Source organism: Strigops habroptila, chromosome 5, assembly GCF_004027225.2.
Source record: "Strigops habroptila isolate Jane chromosome 5, bStrHab1.2.pri, whole genome shotgun sequence".
NCBI classification, from domain to species: domain Eukaryota; kingdom Metazoa; phylum Chordata; class Aves; order Psittaciformes; family Psittacidae; genus Strigops; species Strigops habroptila.
The window spans coordinates 26,772,568-26,791,645 of record NC_044281.2 but is presented as its reverse complement, the minus strand read 5'-3'; the positions used below and the strand labels follow the sequence as shown (position 1 = coordinate 26,791,645).

Sequence of the window (19,078 nt, the reverse complement as noted above, 5' to 3'; positions counted from 1 at the left end):
GGACTTTTGAATGCTACAATGTTACTCCCTTTACTCGTTCTATTTTTGATTCAGTGTTAGTGCTGAATTGACACTTCAGTTCTCGGACTTTGTATTTAAACATGATATAAAACTGAATAGGTGAAGATTTTTTTTTAGTACTGGCATAGGGTGAAATAAGGGATACTGATAAGTGGTATATGAACGTCATGACAGCTATATTTCCAAAAAGCAGTTAAAACACCATGATCTTTGATTTCTATGAAATTTCATGCCTTAATTCTTAATCTGACAGCTGGTATGAAATATTCTGTTTGTTGTTGTTACATTATAAATTTACACCATGTGCAAAGAATCATTCTCTACACTGACTAGAGAATGATCGCTTCTTTTGGACAGGCATACATATTTTACAAAATTTGGCACCCATCTGGTCAGAAAACAGATTTTTTTTCTTTTTTTTTCTTTTTTCCACTAGTATCATTTTGTGGAGTGTCATTTTCATAACCTTTTTTTCCATAATTAGTGTATCTATATGTGTCTGCTCCTATCCTTTAAGTGTTTTCTTTGTGCAATTCAAGGGCTAAAGAAGATTCAATGGCTAGGATGCATTATATCACACCAATTGATCAAACTGAAATATTTGACTCTTTTTCAAGTCTTATTTCATAGTATGCTCATTGTTTCTTCGGCAGTTATGGCCTGTGCCTTGTGACTCAGAGGAGCAAAGACAGGCAGAATTGCAAGTCTTTTTTTAAATCAGCATCCTGCAGCATGAGTCAGGCTTTAGATCTGACTTTTGTCCTTCCATTGCCTTTGTTCTTATCATTTGTCCTGTTCCATGGTTACAGCCTCTCAGAATTGCATATTCCTGATTTTAGTGCAGTTTGTTCCTGATGAATGCCAGGGAAAATTATACAAGATGCTAACCTGTCATTCTTCAGGAAGCAAAACTATTTTTTATTGAGTTGTAATGGGCACTTTAGAAAACAAACCCCAAGTTTCCAACCTTCAGTTGCACCTCTCTGCAAGGTTAGCTGGCTGAGGTGTAACTACTTATTTCAATGGTCACTAATTTCATCTTGGTTTTAGTAGCATCAGCAGTAAAATGTCTAAATACTCTATTCTTCAAAACTCAAATAATTTAAAAAAGACATTTTGCACCCTTTTTAAATATGGACTTTTGTATCTAGAATGGATTACACAACTGTAAGATTAAAAACATAGAAAAACAATAGATGAATAAATCCCTTTTCTCTCTACATCTTTTTTTCCATGATGTATGAATATTGTTTATCCTTCCATTCATACTTTCAGCCTTTTGTTAAAAATGGCACTGCTGTCAGTTTGGTGGGATAATACTTACTTTATAAAATATGATGTTTACAGTATAATACACTCTGATTTTATGTAAAGATCTGCTATTCATTCACTCCTGGGTATATTTCTGCTTGTCTTATGGAATATGACAAAGTCATTGCTTGGTATAAAGTGGCAAAGTTAATGTTTACATATCTAGCGACTGGTTTTGTTATTGCTAGTGCCAAGCTTTCTGAATATCTGGCTTAATATCGAGACTTTGAGAGTAGGAGATAAAAAAATAAGTAATGTAACTACATACGTTTCTTCAGGAACTCAAGTTTGGGTTGTAAATTTACCTTCTAAATAATTTAGTGAAATTAATGAGTAGTAAGTCCTTGGAAGAACGCACATTAGATTTTGTCATAACCTATAGCCAATGCTACAAAGCTGTGCCAAAAAGTAGTTATCAGGCAACCTGCATAGTTTTTATATTCAGACACAGCGGATTTGGAGGTGTTGGATTTTTTAAATGAATAATATTTTTACCCTTTCTGAAATAGGACCAATGAAAATTTTATTGGCAATTTCTTATAGAACAATGGCTTTTACACTGTAGTTTCAGACGTAGCAACCTGAAAGAGAGGAAAGATAACACATGGAATACTCTGTGTTGCCATACTGTAAAATAAATTTAGAAGTAATTTTCAAGGAGAAAATGGTCACTGCATATAAAAAGTTATTTTTCTCTACAGTGGGTTTCTCCTTGGCATGTTTCCTTGCATTTCATATTTTTTGTAGACTGTGCTTTTGGGCAGAAATGTAAGCAGATTATATCCTACAAAAGCAGAGCAAATCAGTCATCCCTGGCTAACCTGTGCTTTAGAGGACAAGAATTTGATACCTGTCTCTACCCAACACATTGGTTGTCTATGCCAAAGATCTTGCCCTCTTGCAAGATGATATGGCAAGCACCTAGCTCCTGCATAGACAAAAGTAATGTGGAGCTCAGCTGCTGAAAAGCCTTGCTTTCTTCTCCTGCATATTTGAGATTACTAGTTTCATATTTGGATGGACTTTGAAAGGAAGCTGTCGTTTAATTGTAGCAATACATACATAAGTATATCAGTCCATTTTGTATGGCAAATTCAGGGAGGGTCATGGAGGGATATGCTCCAAGGATGCAATACTTGTGAGAACATGGAAAACTTCACTGGTAACATACCTTAAATACCTTGGATTCATTGAAGGTACAATAGGTTTTAACAAGTTATCATAAAGCTCTTTAGAACAGAATGAATGTTGATTAGTTTCGAGTAAATACCTCAGAGCAGACTGCACACATACCCAGTGTTTCTGGTAACACAGAGTTTAGGAGTTTTAACTGTACCTCAGACCAGGAGACTGCCAACCATGTCCTTCACAGGGGTAGGCAGAAATACAGAAACCATCAAAACGGGGCTGTTTTTCTAATGGCATCATTTTCATCTGCTTAATTGGACTTCAGATTTCCACTCAGATACTTATCTGAGCTAGATGATACGATATCTAAAAGAAACCTTTTTGACAACTGAAGAAAAAAATTATTTATCCTACAGAGAACAATTTTCTGTAAATAATTTTATATCTAATATGAAAAATTTGACCATGTGTAGATGGTAGAGAATACATAGTGTAGATGGTAGAGAATTGTACTCTCACTAAAAGCAATAAGCTGTTTTGTGTAATCAGGTTGTAGAGCAAAACGTTAAAAAAAACATTCACTTGGAAAGCAGAAACATTCTACACAGGGAAATAATAGCAACGTCTTTGTGTGGCTCTGTGATGCTGAATAGTACTTCTCAGCAAAATATGTCATCATCCTGCTGTTGCTGTAATTTAGATTCGTATTCTTTAACTTGTGGAACAGATTTATTTTAGATTTATTTCCCATTTTATCGTTTAATGCATGTTTTCAGATTTTGATGGATGCAACAAATCCATCCAGCAGCGCACTGACAGAAAAAAAAGGAGAAAATTGATAAAAATCTGGCTATGCCAGGGAATTGAGAGAGTTAAAGGAATACTGTCAAATTACTAAACCCTAAATGTAGATTATGTAAGCCAAACAGCTCAGCTCTTGCTCATGGGCACTGTTTTCCTTTAGATGTTGCAGGCTTGCAAGGTAAATGGTTTCTACAGCCAAACATTTGCTGTATTAAGTACAAAGTGCACTAATGGTAGGTTTAAAATTGGATAATAACGAGATTATAATACTATTGAAGACAAAATACAATAAGAAAGAAAAAGTATGCCTTATATGGTAGAAAATAAGTAGAACATTCTTTCAGTTTGAGCTGTACAAGATGTGGTTAGTAACACAGAGAAGTACTACCTTGTTCAAATCTTTCCAATTTGAGAGGAATGATTCTAAGTGCTCGCAGATATATTAGGTATACGTCTCCATGCATATGTAAAGAATCCATAAGTATTCCCACGAGACTTAGTGGGTCTGTGGGAACACAATCAGGTTGGTTGTAAAAACCTAGTGTAAAGGTTACAGTGTAAAGGAGTCGTGGAAGTGGTTTGCCTCTGAATCACTCACTGCATATTACTTGAAATTTGAAATTTGTTTGTACTGTTCTCCATGTTTCTATATTTGGCATTATCACCCTTTAATAACATTTCCAAAATACTTTGAGATCCTGTACATTTCGTATAAGCACATGGTGTGGTCTATTTTTATTTCTGCTTTGCATTGTACTCCAGATGGCATTGATGTATTTTTGGCATGTTTTTTATATATCTTTGTGGCTCCTCTGGAGACAAAAAATAAGAATGGTAAGCATATTCCTCGAAATGAAGATAGCTTTTCAAGATGAAGTTTGTATGTTAAAGCAGGAAGGTTCACTAAGAAAGCATATCATATTTCATGGAAGGTAATAGCTCACATTTACATTTTATTTTTAAGAGCTTTTTCTAATTGAATGAGATTGTAACTCACTGAACAAAAATCCAGTTTTGCAAATATTCACAGAGCATATCTGTTTGAGAGAACTAATGCACTCTATTCTTTGTGCTCTTACTTGATGGCTGAATGTTTTGGGTTTTTTGGGGTTTTTTTTGGTTTTTTTGTTTTTTGGGTTTTTTTTCCCCTTCCTTCAGTAATATAGCTGTCATTAACTGGGATTAGATGAAGGGTTGTGTAAGGTTTTGGGTTTTTTTCATTTATTTCATCTGGGATAAGTCCCAGAAGAGTCGGCTGATTATGCGACCTCTCTCTTCTGCATACTAGCTTTAACTGAAAGACAGATATGTAAAGCTGTCAAAGAAAATAATACACAGTAAACATGTACACGAAGTACAAGAACTATATTCTTTATGGGGTACCTGTTCATTCCAAGTGAACAGCATCACGTTTGTGGGTTTTGGATCGATGGGTGTGGTTCTTTGGTGTATCTGAAAGAAGCTTATGTGGTAATATCCGGATAGAAGATGGCTTTTAAGCTCTAATACATCACAGATCAGAGGAGCATCTGCACTGCCTGCCTGCTTCTGTAATTTGTTTTGTCCATCCAGTTTATAATACTCTTAGTCTGTTTTGTGAGGCTGAGTTTTGTATTTGAATTAATGCTGTTTGTTTCATGCTAACAGAAATGGACTAGATTATACTGAATTATCATTTGGTAACAACATGTAAAGGTGAACTTTGCATTATCCTGTGTTCAGTTAAATAAATCTGCTTCCAAAGAGAAGTTCTGTTAAAGAAAGAACTCTTGAGCTGTCTCTCCGTGTTGATACTGAATTAGTGAAAAGAAGGGCAAATGTATGACTATCTTCGCTATTAGTGGATGCTGTGACTGAAGAGTGGACCACGATACTTACATGCAGTGCTCCTGAAGCTGAATATAAATAGTCATGATTTCCAGCAAGATTTTAGTCTACCACAACCCTTCTGGGGGCACTCGTACTGAAACTTATAAAAGTACTAGAAGGCGTAAAAAATCTCTTGGAGAATTATTCCAAAATGGATATCGTGTCAAAGCTGGGCATAATATCCCTGAAAAGGAAGAACAACATACTTTTCGAAACTCCTTGGTGTCTTGTTACAGGGTCGGCTCATACTGGGGTAAGGTCCAACTCTAAACTTTTCTTCAAAATTGTAGTTTGTGAATTCTGTCTCTGGTGCTTGTGTTACTCTCTTCTAAAAAGATATTATATTTAGTTTTTCAACTTCAAGATAATGCTACAGTATTAGGGTTATGCTACAAGATAATGCTACAGCATTATCTTGAAAAAAGCCTCTGTAATGTGCTCATTTCTCCTTCATCAAAGGGATTTAGTGTTCACCTAGAATCAAGCAATCCAGTCTTTACTGATGGAATTATTAAGAAATAATTATTTTTAAAACTGATGTCATTATTCACAGGTGTAAAAGTAAGTTAAATGTGCAGTGGAGAGATTTATTAGCAGTCTTTGATACAGCATTGTTTGGAAGTAACTAGTAAACAATCTATGTAGATTTGGAACTTGATGCAGTTTTACTGTCCTGGTTCATAAAGTATTGATCTTTTCATGCTGTGGGCTGGTTTCCCTGCTTGTACACTTGCATAACAGAGGCAGGAAAATGTATCAGAATATTCCAGCTGTGTTGCTTCCAAGGCATGGCAGATTCTTTTCCTCCTATGCTATTTTTTCTTGTTTTGTTCTTTGAGCTTTCATTTTCAAACCTATCAGGAGTGGAATCTCAGGTTGCTCTGCTGCACTGTGTGAAGACATTCAGGATAGGATTATTTTGTGTCTTAAAAATGTCCCCTCTGTCTTATGTGTCTCGGAAGAGGTTCTAATTTCCTAAATATGGATTCTGGCTTGTTCAGTCTTCAGTAAACCATACAGTCTTAATGAAATAGAGGGTAAAAGTAGCCATTGGTAGGTTTGATGAAGATACCATTCTGATGCATGGGTGAGTGGTTTGTCAGGAATAGAAATGGCATACAGAATCTCTGTGTATTGAATCCTTATACAATATTTTGGATATGCTATTGTCAAGAAGCAGCAGCATGGCAATAATAAAGGGATTATGTTTATCATTGTTGAGAAATAATGTAATGATTGATGCTATTCTGGTAGATTGACCTTTCTTGTTGAATGAAGAACTATCACAATTCCTGTTTCTGTTTTTTGGAATATTGTTAAAGACAAATAAGTTTAGTTGTTGTGATTTCTCCTTCTTCCCTTTATAGATCTAAAATTGTAATTTTTTTTTTTTTTTTTTTGTGAGGGGAGATGGGTGTTAACCTGTGGGTAATTTGGATTCCAGGATTCCAGCTGTACATTAATCCAGTAGAAAGCATCAGTTTAGCAGAAAGACTGAAAAACTGAGACAGGAAAATACTGTATTTCAGCACCTTTAAGACTGTGAAGTCAAATAAAGCTTGAAATAATGTTTGGGGTTTTTTTTGTAAACTTTATAGAGAAAATAATTGTCTACTGTAGTTGCATTGCTACTGGCATGTAGTTTATCTGTCATGTTTATATCACTGTTCTGGTTTAGAGTATCCCTTTTACTGAGTCCTTAGTAAAGAGTCAGGAAGCGATAGCTGGAGAGTATTTGCACTTCACAGAACTGAACAAGTATGTAGTGAAATTAATAAAAATACTTCTGTTGTATTCTAGGTCAGTATTTCAACATAGTATATTGTTTCCTATTGCAGAGATGATTTTTGTAATGTTTAAGACTGATTTCAGGTTTTTGAGCAGTATTTGGCCTCTCTTAATGACCCTTCAAAATTGGCCTGAAAGATGTGGATGTGTCAAATTTTCATATCTAAATTCAGTGTTTAGACTTCCAAGAGGTAGGCATTTGATCGCTACCTATGATCAGGTGCATTTCGTGGGGGGAGGGAGGGTTGGTGTTTGTTTGGGTGTTGGATTTGTTTTGGGTTTGGTTTTTTTTTTAAGATTCCAGGTTGAACACTCAGAATCTGAAATAATATTTACACCCCCACATGTTATCCAGGAAATTACCTAGTAAAATTAATGGAACATATTACACACATATCTTACATTCTTTTCAGTGTAATTTGAAAATAGTCTGTTAACCCTACAGGCAATGCAGGTAGCCAGACAAATATTTTCACAGTAAAAAAATAATCCTGTGGTATACTTGGAGATTCATTTGAATCATCATACCTACAACTCAAATTATTCTATTAGAGGCAGAAAATGTTGACTAAAATTCCTTGTCTCATATTGTTAAAGGAATTTGTTTTGATAATCATAGAAATTTTTTTCTGATCTAGAAATCTGTGAATCTCTTAGCTTTTTCTTGGACATGATAGCTGAAATAAACTCCAGCTCAGAAGCATACTTTAGTCATCCATTTAGAAACAAATGGATGACTAAATGACTGACAAAATGAAGAGGCCCTTTGTTATATCTTTATATTTTTCCTGTGATTAGAGAGATTTCCTAGGTAAATTGAATCTTTTGATACCTTTTTTTTTTTTTTTTTATTAAATTGTAATATAAAAGATTTATGTTGTATTCCAGTCAGAGGAATTATTCCTCTGGGAATTATTCAGTTGACTCATCATCCCCTTGGTAACTTTAAGGTAATACAAAAAATGATACATTTAGGGGCAAACTCATGTCATCTGAGTTTTATGCTTACAGTTTATTCTCAGCAGCAGCTTTTTGTAATCTATTTGAAGAATAAGGCTGAAAGCTCTAAATTAGATGCAGTCTTTCAAATGCACACAATTTTCTAGAGGGTCAAGCTGCCGATGCTTTACATGTTTTAGAGTAACAAACAGATTCATTCAAAGACAGAACCTCTAAACTCCTTCACAGTCAAGCTTTAGAAATAACTGTTCAAGAATGGGAATTTTCCTTTCTCCATTGTTTCATGTTTCACTAATACCAGTTCAGCTACTATTAGTGGATGTTGCCAGTAGAGTGCACAAAGTTGTACTGGGAAGGTGCACACACTGCTGCATTGTACACTATCTTTTGTCCCTACTGTGTGGGGTTGTTTTGGCTGACTGACTCTTCGTGTTAATAGTGTTACGGGGAGTAAACACTGCAGGCATAGTGAGTTTCACTTGCAAACATTGAAGTAACTGATGCTTGTATGTTCAGCCCCTGAGAGCAAGATACTCTAAGTGCCTGGAAACAAAGTTACTCAAACCTACTAGCTGCAGCCCTGACATTGTCAAAGTACTTTTATGTGTTTTGTTCAGACCAGTTTTCACTTTTTCACTTTTTTACACTATTCTGCAATACTGTGGGGGCTAGTCTAGATGACCTTTAAAGATCCCTTCCAACCCAAACTATTCTATGGTCCTGTGTAAACCATATAAAATGAAATGTGTATAGGAATCTAATAACAGATCTATTTGGGTCTTGAAAAGTGTTGAATACTTAATTCTTTATTCATTTGCCATCATGACAAGGAAAACTGATTTTAATTTCATTTTTGTTCTTCATATTTGAACCCACACAAAGCAGGTAATACACCAAGGTTTCTGAAGATCAAAATTTTATCCTTTCTGTGTGATAATTCCTTTAGATATAAAACACAGCCCCACAAGTCATGTCCTAGACAAGGTGATTGTAAGCTTTTACAATTTCAAACCACTTCTATTTGTAGTTCAAGAAAACTGTTCAGGCAAACTCTACAGTTTGTTTTGGGCTTTTTTTTTTTTTTTTAATTTATTTTTCTATTTTTTTGTTTTTAATTTTGTTCTCTGAAGGGATTTCTTTAAAATAGCATAGGCTATAGTAAATGCAGAACTTAATCCAAATGATTTTCTTCTTTCACAAAAAATACATTGAAGCTATAGTCTTTCTGTTCTATCATTTGATGTCTTAGCAACTAAAATGTATCTTAAGCATTTTAAGAGTTTGGAGATAGGGGTTTTATTGCTAACTTTTATGTTTTTCAGGCTTCTTTTTGAAACATTGCACTGGGTAACTTGACCGTCTCATTAACTTTGAGATGCAAAGCATTAGAAAGGCAGTAATTTTTCAAAAAGTTCCTAGGGAGTGAAATAAGGAAGGTAGCTGGGTGGTAAGTTTAGGGTTGCTAGTAAAGGTTGTCTCCATCCCTGTCCGCCAAATCTCTTTGGACAGTAAACTATGAAAACTATTGCAAGTGGAGCAGAGGGACATGTCTCACAGTTTCAGCAGTATGATCCAAAATGATCATCCTCTAATTGCAAATGGTTCTGAAGTTTATAATTATTAAGCATAATTTTATTGCTTTTTGTCTAGATCCCCAAATCCAGTTTGTAACTTATGATTAATCTTTAGAGTTCCCTACAGTTAGTAATTAAAAAAAACTTTATATCCATGTAATAGAAAGGAGTGATTTTCTACTTTGTTAAAGCTACTTAATAAGGCTATTTATGAGTCTTAGCATAAGTAAAGATCTTATTTAACAACTTTCCAAGAATACTGCGGAAATAAAGCCTTGATTTAAACACATCTCACCACATGCATCTTTACTCTTGAGGGGAACCTCTCAGCTTCACTGAGATGATGAAAACTTTGACCATGTTTATATGTTTGCCAGGATCAGTCTTTCCTTAAGTTTCTAGAAATAAAATGTAGTTTATAGCACTGGCAATGTGTAAAATAAATGTCAATAAAGAGGATGTAAAAGAAGCTGCCCTGGACCTAACTGTAACAGTCACAATACCATGTTACACAACCGTTATGTAACTCCTGGCTGCACTGTCTAGTAAAAATTATCCTCAAAGCTGTATTTTAATTTTATAAGCTCTGCATGTGTATAATGCACAATGTACTTTTATTCATATGCCAAAGATCTGCAGCCAAATTTTTTAGTATCAGCATAAGTCTCTTAATAATTTAAGCCCTTAATCTTCTATAGTATTTTCTTTTGCGCACACTCACTGTATGTTTTGCCGGCTTTCTGGTTGTCTGGGAATTGTTATTCATGCTACCTGATGTAAGCACAAAAATGCTATTTGTTTGTAAAAAAAGTATTTCTTTAATATCCAAAGTGTCATCTATTCCTATAGTTATGGTCTGATAGAAAGAATTATAGTAGGTTTGTAATTTTTAAGAGTGAATGTGTCATTTCTGTGTTCTCCTGCTTGAGTTTTTTGAAATTCGTGTGGACATAGGGAGCATTATTACAAGAAAAGATTTAACGTCATTAAGATTTACCAATTTAATCAGGCATATACACAGTCTCTTTTGTCCAGGTTATCAGATCTCTTGCCAATAATCTCTTATTTTTCACTAAGCAATGTGAGAGCTTGGAGGACTGGGGAGTTTCAGATCTGTATGTGACTTTGGCAGCCTGGAAGAGAAGGACACTAGAAAATACCAACAGAACCTGAGTGAGGTTCTTTCCCTTTAGCTTTTAGGCTGTATGTCCTCCCATGGCATCCTACATAAACTAAGGCCTTCTGGTAGGATACTTCAGCTATTAAGGAAGTAAGTTTAAAACAACTTGAAAAAGACCTGGAAAGGCTTTTGGAATCATTAAATATGGAAGAACGTTTTAGAGGTATTTGGCATTTTGTATGCTACCTATGTTGATTTAAATGGTTACTGTCATTGTACGTGAAATGCTATAATTTGAATTATTCTTTACTAGAACTTCTTTTTTCTTTACTACAGGTTTAAGATTTTTAAGAGCCCTTAGACTGATACAGTTTTCAGAAATTTTGCAGTTTCTGAATATCCTTAAAACAAGGTAAGAACTTTTCTTCATACTGAGTTAGTTGCATTGGTGACAGAGCATAAATGGCTTAGGTTTGTTGTCCTAGTACTATATGATTTTCTTTTCTGGAATAAAACTCTTGTAACCTGTTCTTTAAACCTTTTTCTGCTGATGAATGATTTATCAGTGTCATAATCTTTTGCAATGTGATCAGTAGATTTTACTTGGTGTGTTGTTACATTTGAAAGATCTGAACGAGACTGTGGGCTAATAAACAAAAAGCAGAATGAATTACAGAGCTCTTCAGTGATTAAATGTTGCTTCTTTCCACATAATCAGTCCATGTTCTGCTGCCTTGGAAAAACAGAAATCAAAATTCATTCAACAGAATACAGTTTAAAAGTATTTTGACAAATAACCATTGTTGCTCTGTTTCAGTTTTTTTTTTAACCTGACCATCCTTTTTCACAACAAAAACATATTAAAAAGGAATTTTACACTGAGATATCTTTATGTTGTGTTCATTGGCATTAGCATTTCTTTCAAAGAATAATTAAAATACTCCAAGTAACTTTCTGGATTCTACTGATATTTTGGGCTATCAATACATGAAAGTTGTGCAGAAGCATCACAACTTTGAACAAAAGATTACTTTAAAGGAAATAGGATCTTTATCATGCCTCACAGTTGAAGACACATTGCCTTTCATCATTTTTTCAAGCCCAGGTTGGACAGAGCCTTGGGCAACGTGGTCTAGTGTGAGGTGTCCCTGCCCATGGCAGGAGGGTTGTAACTAGATGGTCTTAAGGTCCTTTCCAACTCTAACCATTCTATGATTCTATGATTTCCTAAAATGCCCCAGGTGAAGTATTGAATCCAGCTTCCACTAGTTACTGTGAACTCAGTTCTATCAGTTCTATTCTGAAATCCTATGCTCTCTCTACCAGTTGATCATGCATGTGTGAGGGCTTTATATGCAAATGACTCAATTTAATTGCTATGTTAATTAGTAGTGGTTGGGAAATATGTCCTTGAGATTTGTACATAGCCATGTCTTCAACCCATAACCTGGAAACTATTCTTTCTTTGCTAAAACTCTCTCACTATCTGTCTTAAGCTGTGTAACTGTAAGGAATCCGGTTCCTATCAAATAAAGAAATCAAAGAATGTGCAGTAAAGCTGTAGTCCAGTAGCTGAGAGTATGGTAAAGGAGAGTAATTTTTGCAGGAGTTAAGTATACCCAATGGCTTTGCATTGAAAACACAGAACAACCTCACCAAAAGAAATAGAGAAGCCCCATAAACTCAAAAGATGTTGGATAAAGGCTAAAAGTCCCTTCAGGAGTGGTAGATTTGTAAACTTCCAGATCCATAAATAAAGGGATACTGCATTAATCACATTCAGTGTATTCAGAGCTAGCTTAGTCAAGATTCGCCTGTTCATTTAAATAGCATTTCTCTGGTGCAAAATTCACTCTTAGATTAGATATCATTATCTCTGTGATTATTTATATGAATGTCCAAATATCTGTAAATCCAAAATGTTGATTATTAGAAAGTCTGTAAAGCAAAGTTTCCTTATATGGCTGTTTCAGTTTCCTCAGATGATTAATCCCCAGCAGTTCATCACTAACACCATTTTAAGTGTCTGTCAGTGCCTCAAAACACCTCTTAATTTCTCTCCCTGTTCCTGGTTCTTCAATAGAAAGACATGCCTGTTCTCTTTTGTATCGTTGCCCATAAAACATCTTTTTGTAAAATGGATGAGTCAAATTAAAACAAATGATCAGAATGCCGTTTATTTTAGAAAAGTTTTAGTTACACCTGACATAAATGTGACCATGTGAGTGGTTTTTATTTACGGTCTTGCATAAATTTAGCTGCAAACTTCAGTGAAAAATTTTCATATCTGTGTGTCCTTAAGTACCTTCACAAACAAGAACTCCGCTTCGTGTGGTAGGTACAGTTTTTCTGTTACAGTAATGAAATACTTTTTAATTGAGAGTTTCTATTTCTGCATTATCAATCTTAAATTGATAAAAAAATAAACTGATAAAAAATAAAATTGATAAAAATAAATTGATAAAAATAAATTGATAAAAAAAACCCAAAACCAAACCAAAACCCAGAAAAACACCCCCCGAAAAAAACCCCCACAAAAACACCCAAACAAAAAGCAAGCAAGCAAACAATCAAAAAGTGACCAAAAAGCAAACAAAAAGCAGAAAAAGGCAGTGTGCTGAGCACTTGTGGTTAAGGGACAATCTTTAGTAATTTTGCAAGAGTTAGAGCAGCTAAACTGGTAGTCTCAATAAATTTGTGTGTAATTAAATAGAAGGGCCATTCCAAATGCTGGAATCCAAAGGAAGAAGCTAAACAATGCGAAAACAGAGGCAGGGAGAAGACTAGCAAAGTCATGTGGGTGTGTTAGATAATTATTAGAGTATATGAAAAATTATTAATTATATTTAAAAAAACCCATAGGGCCAAAAAAAATTTTTACGTATTAAAAGACCATGCTCTGCCAAAGACTGCTTTGTTTCCTAATTCGAAATTAAATGAATTTTATTCAATGTTTTTTTGTTCCTGCATTTTATAAAATAGAATGAATTGTGTGGTGTTCAGTTGAAAATTTCTTTCCTTCACTGTTTTCTAATATTTTTCAACAAAAATGCAGAGGCTTGGGCAGGACTCACAGTAAGGGATTTTGCACAGATGTTGGAAAGAGCTTAAAGAGGAGGAAAATGTTTATGACTAATCCTTCATCTATATTTAGATTCTGGCAGAAACCCAAGGACTATTTCATAGAGGAGAGCTAAGGTACAATGTTTAATAAGTCTGCAAAAATAAAATGTACCAAACAAGTCATGTAAACAGTTATTCTTAATGGGTGCTATCATTTACTTGTATGCAGCAATATGTGGAGACCAACTGGCCCATTTTTGTATCAGGAGCCCATTCTAAGTTCAGGTGAAGAATGATATTTAGCCTTTCATAACAGAGCTTTGCATCAGCGTGATTTCTATGATTTTGTTTAACCTAGAAACTGATTGGTTAGGGTCCTATGCTATTACTAAATGTTATCATCAACAGAATATGAACCTGAAATCAACCATACCTAAAGAAAGAGAGAAATAGGGAATATGTATTAATGTAGGTGAGCAATAAGTAATTGCAGAATGCTGATATGTTATCTTATTTTTGAGTACAATATTAAATACAGCATGCATCTTACTACCCAGTTGTATTTCTTTCCTTGTACCCACAGATGCCCCCTTTACTAACTGTAACTCTTAAAAATATTTTTAATGGAGCTGGTTCATGTCTCAACTTCGTTAAAAAAAAAAATGCATTTTTATTGTCCTTGTATTAGTTAGAAATATTAATTAATTCTACTGCAAAACTACTACTGCTAAGACTGATAGTGAATTTTTCCTGATATTTATTCTTTGGGATGTATTGCTTTAGGAATAATAGTGATTTTTCTGAGCCATTATTAATTCTTAGAAATGTTTTCAAAAACATAGGAGAGCTATTTCCAATAGCTCTAGTTCCATGAATGGATAAGATTATTTGGACATAGCAATACATGGACTTGAATTCCTTGTATAGTTGCTGAATATCCTTCTTAGCTTTTGGAATCATAGTGAATTTCATAAGAAAAAAGGGAGCAGGCTTTGCTTGTATTTCTTCCACAGGTTTTTAAGTATGGCATTTTCCTGCTGAACGAAGTGAGATCCTTGCTTCAAAATCACTTCTGGCTACAATAGGGAACATACTACTCAGTGGGACTAAAAAGAGTTTGCTGTATTTGACCGTTAAGTTTCAATCTTTTGGTTGTTTATTTTTTTGTTTAGTTGTGGTTTGGTGGGGTTTGTTTGTTTGGTTTTGTGTGGGGTTTTTTTGTTTGGTTTTTTTTTGCCACAGAGTTGTCAATTGGAGTTTATGCAAGCAGAATAATAGGAAAACTACTTGGGAGTTTACACAGGAACTGTAAAATATCTAAGTTTTTTAATTTGGGAATCCATGATGACAGTTACAGCACCATGACATTTACAGATTGGCTGCAATAGTTCATTGTTTGCTGTAACTGTAGGAAAATAGTCTTGCCCTGTGGTCATGTATGTAAGTGTTAACATGTGGTGAGTATGCAACAAAAACCATTCTCTTATTGTTAATTTTTAAAGCCTTCACAGGTCTGGGGTCAAAAGCATAATGAATATATAAGAACAATATGAAAAATCAAATATTTTTAAAAAAAATCAGTCAATTGTTTGTATAAATGCGGTGTTCAGCAGCTAATGCTAATTGGCATTGCTCAGATTAATTTATTGGCCCTGCATGGATGTATTCCAGGGTACCAGAATATTTACGTGCAAATAGATCTGAGGTGTCTAGCAATGAAAAATTATAAGGTGAGTGTATTGAAGGGCAACCAATTTTTTTGTGAAAAAATGTTATTTATTTTTATTTGTTTGGTTATGAGTACAGCTCTAGCTAAGGTTTCTCAAATGCATGGGAATTTTTCTTTCAAGCTATCTAAATTATGCAAACATGAACTCTGCAAGGACAAAAAAATGACTATTTTGCATAGGCTTTTGATTAAGTTTTTTGGGACCTGCTTCGCTTCAGAAATCATCATCAGACTCTTTCATTCTAAAGTATGCAGTTGTATACAAGTACATATTGAAAATGTGTGATAAATTCCAGTCTAAATTCCCATTTGTTGTTGGGTTTTGTTTATTTTCAGTAATTCCATCAAGCTAGTGAATCTGTGCTCTATATTTATCAGTACGTGGCTGACAGCAGCTGGGTTCATACATTTGGTAAGTATATTTGAAAATACGTTTGGCTTTTTCTCATGGATCTTCTGCTCTCTGAGCTACCTTATTACCTGAAATTGCCTTGCTCTGATCCCTTAATGCATCTATAGCATAAGATTAACAGAGACATCACAGCTTCCCAGTTTTAGGCTTCTGCTCAAAACTGATTATGAATAGTAAGTAATACATCATTAGCCTCAGAAATAAAATCTGAGACTTGGACTGCTGCAACTTCTTGAATGGTTACAATTTACCAGTAGGTGGCAGCGTTTCCTAAATAACTACCCGGCGTGCTTCCTGGAAGGGGTTGGCAAAACTAAGACGATACTGAGGTCCTGGGAAATCAATGGTTGTGCTGGAAGAAACCAGTTCTGTATTTCCAAGGGACGTAGTGGGACTGCTAACATTCTAGATGGCTTTTTTTTTTTTTTTTCATTTCAAATTTTTCGGTGTAACTTTCAGTCACGGGTAACAGAGAGTTTTGTAATAGATTTTTTTTTTTATTCTGCACTTAATGATACCCGAAAAATGTAAGATAGGTAGTAGAGACGTACATATGAGTTTGTAAATGTTAATATGCGTGTATAGGATAGGTATATGTCAATCATGTATTTTAAACATTTTAAACTAATAGCTTTTACTGATTTTTTAGTGAACATAATTAAATATGGTTAAGTATTTGTTCTTTAAGTACGTTTTATGATTTTCTTTAGAATCGGGAGTATTTCAAGCTGCTAGAAGTTATTATTAAAGAATTGTTTTGGACTAATACTAAACTTTCATAATATCAGTGTTAGCCCAGAGCAATTTAATTGTCTTCACTTGAATTACCTTGAGCTGCATCCAACTATATAAGATTAAATTCAGAATGTTTAGTCTCTTGTTTTACCAAATAGTCATTTAATTTTCACTCTTATGAAGAGACACCAAAATTTTGAATGTTTTAATTTATGATATACTTTTTAATCACAGATGACCATATTTTTACACTCCTCTTAGTAAACATAGCATTTTTTTAGAAACATTAGCTTTTTCTATTTCTGAAGAAAAAAAAAGATGTTTTAAAATTACATTGGCGGGAGGAGTTGCAATTTTCTAGGATTTGGGTTTTGGTTTGGGATTTATTTTGCTTTTCAGTTTAAGTTTCTCTATTGTAGGAATTCTCGATGGTCGAACTCTACTGTGGAATGAATTTTAGAGGGCACATTCTTTTCCTAATGATAAATTTATAGCTTTATGATATACAGTAGCTGGCTCCTTGGAATAGCAATAGCATATCACTAAACGTGTCACTAACGCCTTTAATAGGGATTGGAACTAGATCTTAAGGTCCTTTTCAACCCTAACCATTCTATGATTCTATGATAATGTTTTAAAGCAAAAAACATGAAGAAGTATAATTGCATTACGTGTAAGATTTGCTCTGAAAATGTTCTAACAAATTGATATAAAATGAACTTACCTAACTGCATTAATAAGTTATATTATTTAGTGCTGAATGAAAAAATGCTTTCCATAAATAGTATGGGTGGCAAGACTATGCATATTGGCAAATGAACTGTAAAGCTATAACTGGGACAAGTTAGGCTCTGTATTTGTTTAAAATAAATCACAGGAATCGATCCAGAATTTATGCTATATGCCGAATTACATTATATATATAAACATACACACACACATATATCAGAGTTAATTTGTGGTATAACTCTTATAAATTCATTATATGTTTTCTTGTACATTTTAGGTGGAGAACTCAGGGGATCCATGGGAAAATTTCCAAAATAATCAACCACTAACATATTGGGAATGTGTTTATTTATTGATGGTTACAATGTCCACTGTTGGCTATGGAGATGTTTATGCAAAAACAACCCTTGGTCGCCTTTTCATGGTCTTCTTCATCCTTGGGGGATTGGTAAAAACTCTTTTTTATAATTATTATTATTCCAGTTACCTTAATACTCAATCCTGTGTATCTCAATGCTGTAATTAACAAAACAATATCTGAATTAATGAATTAAAATTAATTAGAAAACATTTAAATATGTTTCACATACCCTTTTTTTTTCTTCTATAGATAAATATTTTGGAAAAGCTTGTCAAATTAGTCCAGTTTAGTAGAGTCAGAATTTTTCTAATCCATTTATATGAGTAATATATGTGAATACATGAAGTGCCTTAATATTTCAACTTATAATGTTATTTGTAGTCCTTTACTTTTTAGTGATTGACTAGTGTGTTTTTTTGAGGCTACTATTGATACTTAAAGGCACTTTGCGGTTTCAGAGGTCCTACCCACCCACCCTTCTGTGTTCCTTCCCAGAATTCCAACAAACACTGTGGCTTTGGACTGCCTTAGAGAGCAGCTTGCCTGATCCAGATGATGGCAAACCACATTCTCTTTAATTTCAAACATCCTTTCATGTCATGTAGCACAATTTTAACTCACAATTTATCACATGGCCATAAACAGTATCCTTTTCAGCAAGTTCTCGTGTTCTTTGTCCTGCATGTACATAACACCAAAGTTACTAATTGTCTGATGTCAACTTTTCTGTTTATCAATCAGTCTTAGTAATATAGGACTATTGTTATTCTCTAAACCAGCAAGGTTTATTTTGATACTTACACTGTGCAAGGTAAGTGCATTATGGATGTCTTAAAATATATATTGTGCGCATACGTGCATATGTATATTGTTACCTTACTCTCATATATTGATTTCACATATACATACATCTTAGAAGTGATATGTATATATCTAATGTTATGAATGCCATATATGAGAGGCACAAAAATACATATATATGAGTATATATATGAGCATAAATATATGCATTCCCATCTATGTTTATTGCCATATGAAGACAAAGACCATGTCAACTGGCAGTAGCTCTTCGAAGTATCCAGCCACAAGGAAGATGTTTGTTGGACTAAACATGGCAGAATAATTTTTATTTTCTCCTCAAAACCTTTTTTTCTATCACATGTTATTCCAGTCCTTTTAAAAACATGAACTTTTGGAAAAGTCTTTTTTTGGGGGCAGGGGTTGACCTTTTTTTTTTTCTTGACAAGGGGGAATAACCCCTGATTTCGTTTTGGTTATGTCTTCTCTTGATTCCTAATAATGGGGGAAATAATTCTGTCTTTAAAATAGAAATGTAATGGTAATGATAATACCTGGTTTTTGTTTCTGCCAGTAGAGCTTGGATAGTTTTTCTTCCCTTCCCCTGTTCAGGAAGACTTAGATATAACTGGTTTTTATGATTAGATGCCAGTTTGGATTATTTTTGTTCTTGTTT

General features: G+C 34.1%; 1 protein-coding gene across 30 annotated transcripts in view; it reads left to right on the top strand.

The window, feature by feature from the left end:
• KCNMA1 (potassium calcium-activated channel subfamily M alpha 1) overlaps positions 1-19,078 on the top strand; it is a 511,087-nt gene that overhangs the window by 320,903 nt on the left and 171,106 nt on the right. For 28 of the 30 annotated variants that reach the window (XR_003991383.1, XR_003991382.1, XM_030485710.1 and 25 more), the window contains 3 exons: positions 10,912-10,987; positions 15,704-15,779; positions 17,521-17,691. Coding sequence is in view for 28 of the 30 variants with exons in the window: in XM_030485710.1 (XP_030341570.1) it covers positions 10,912-10,987; positions 15,704-15,779; positions 17,521-17,691 (323 nt within the window). In the remaining 2 variants the exon portion in view is untranslated. Of the gene's footprint in view, positions 1-10,728; positions 10,799-10,911; positions 10,988-15,703; positions 15,780-17,520; positions 17,692-18,099; positions 18,409-19,078 lie in introns of those variants that run through there. The other 2 variants (XM_030485709.1, XM_030485705.1) reach the window with 2 other exon arrangements.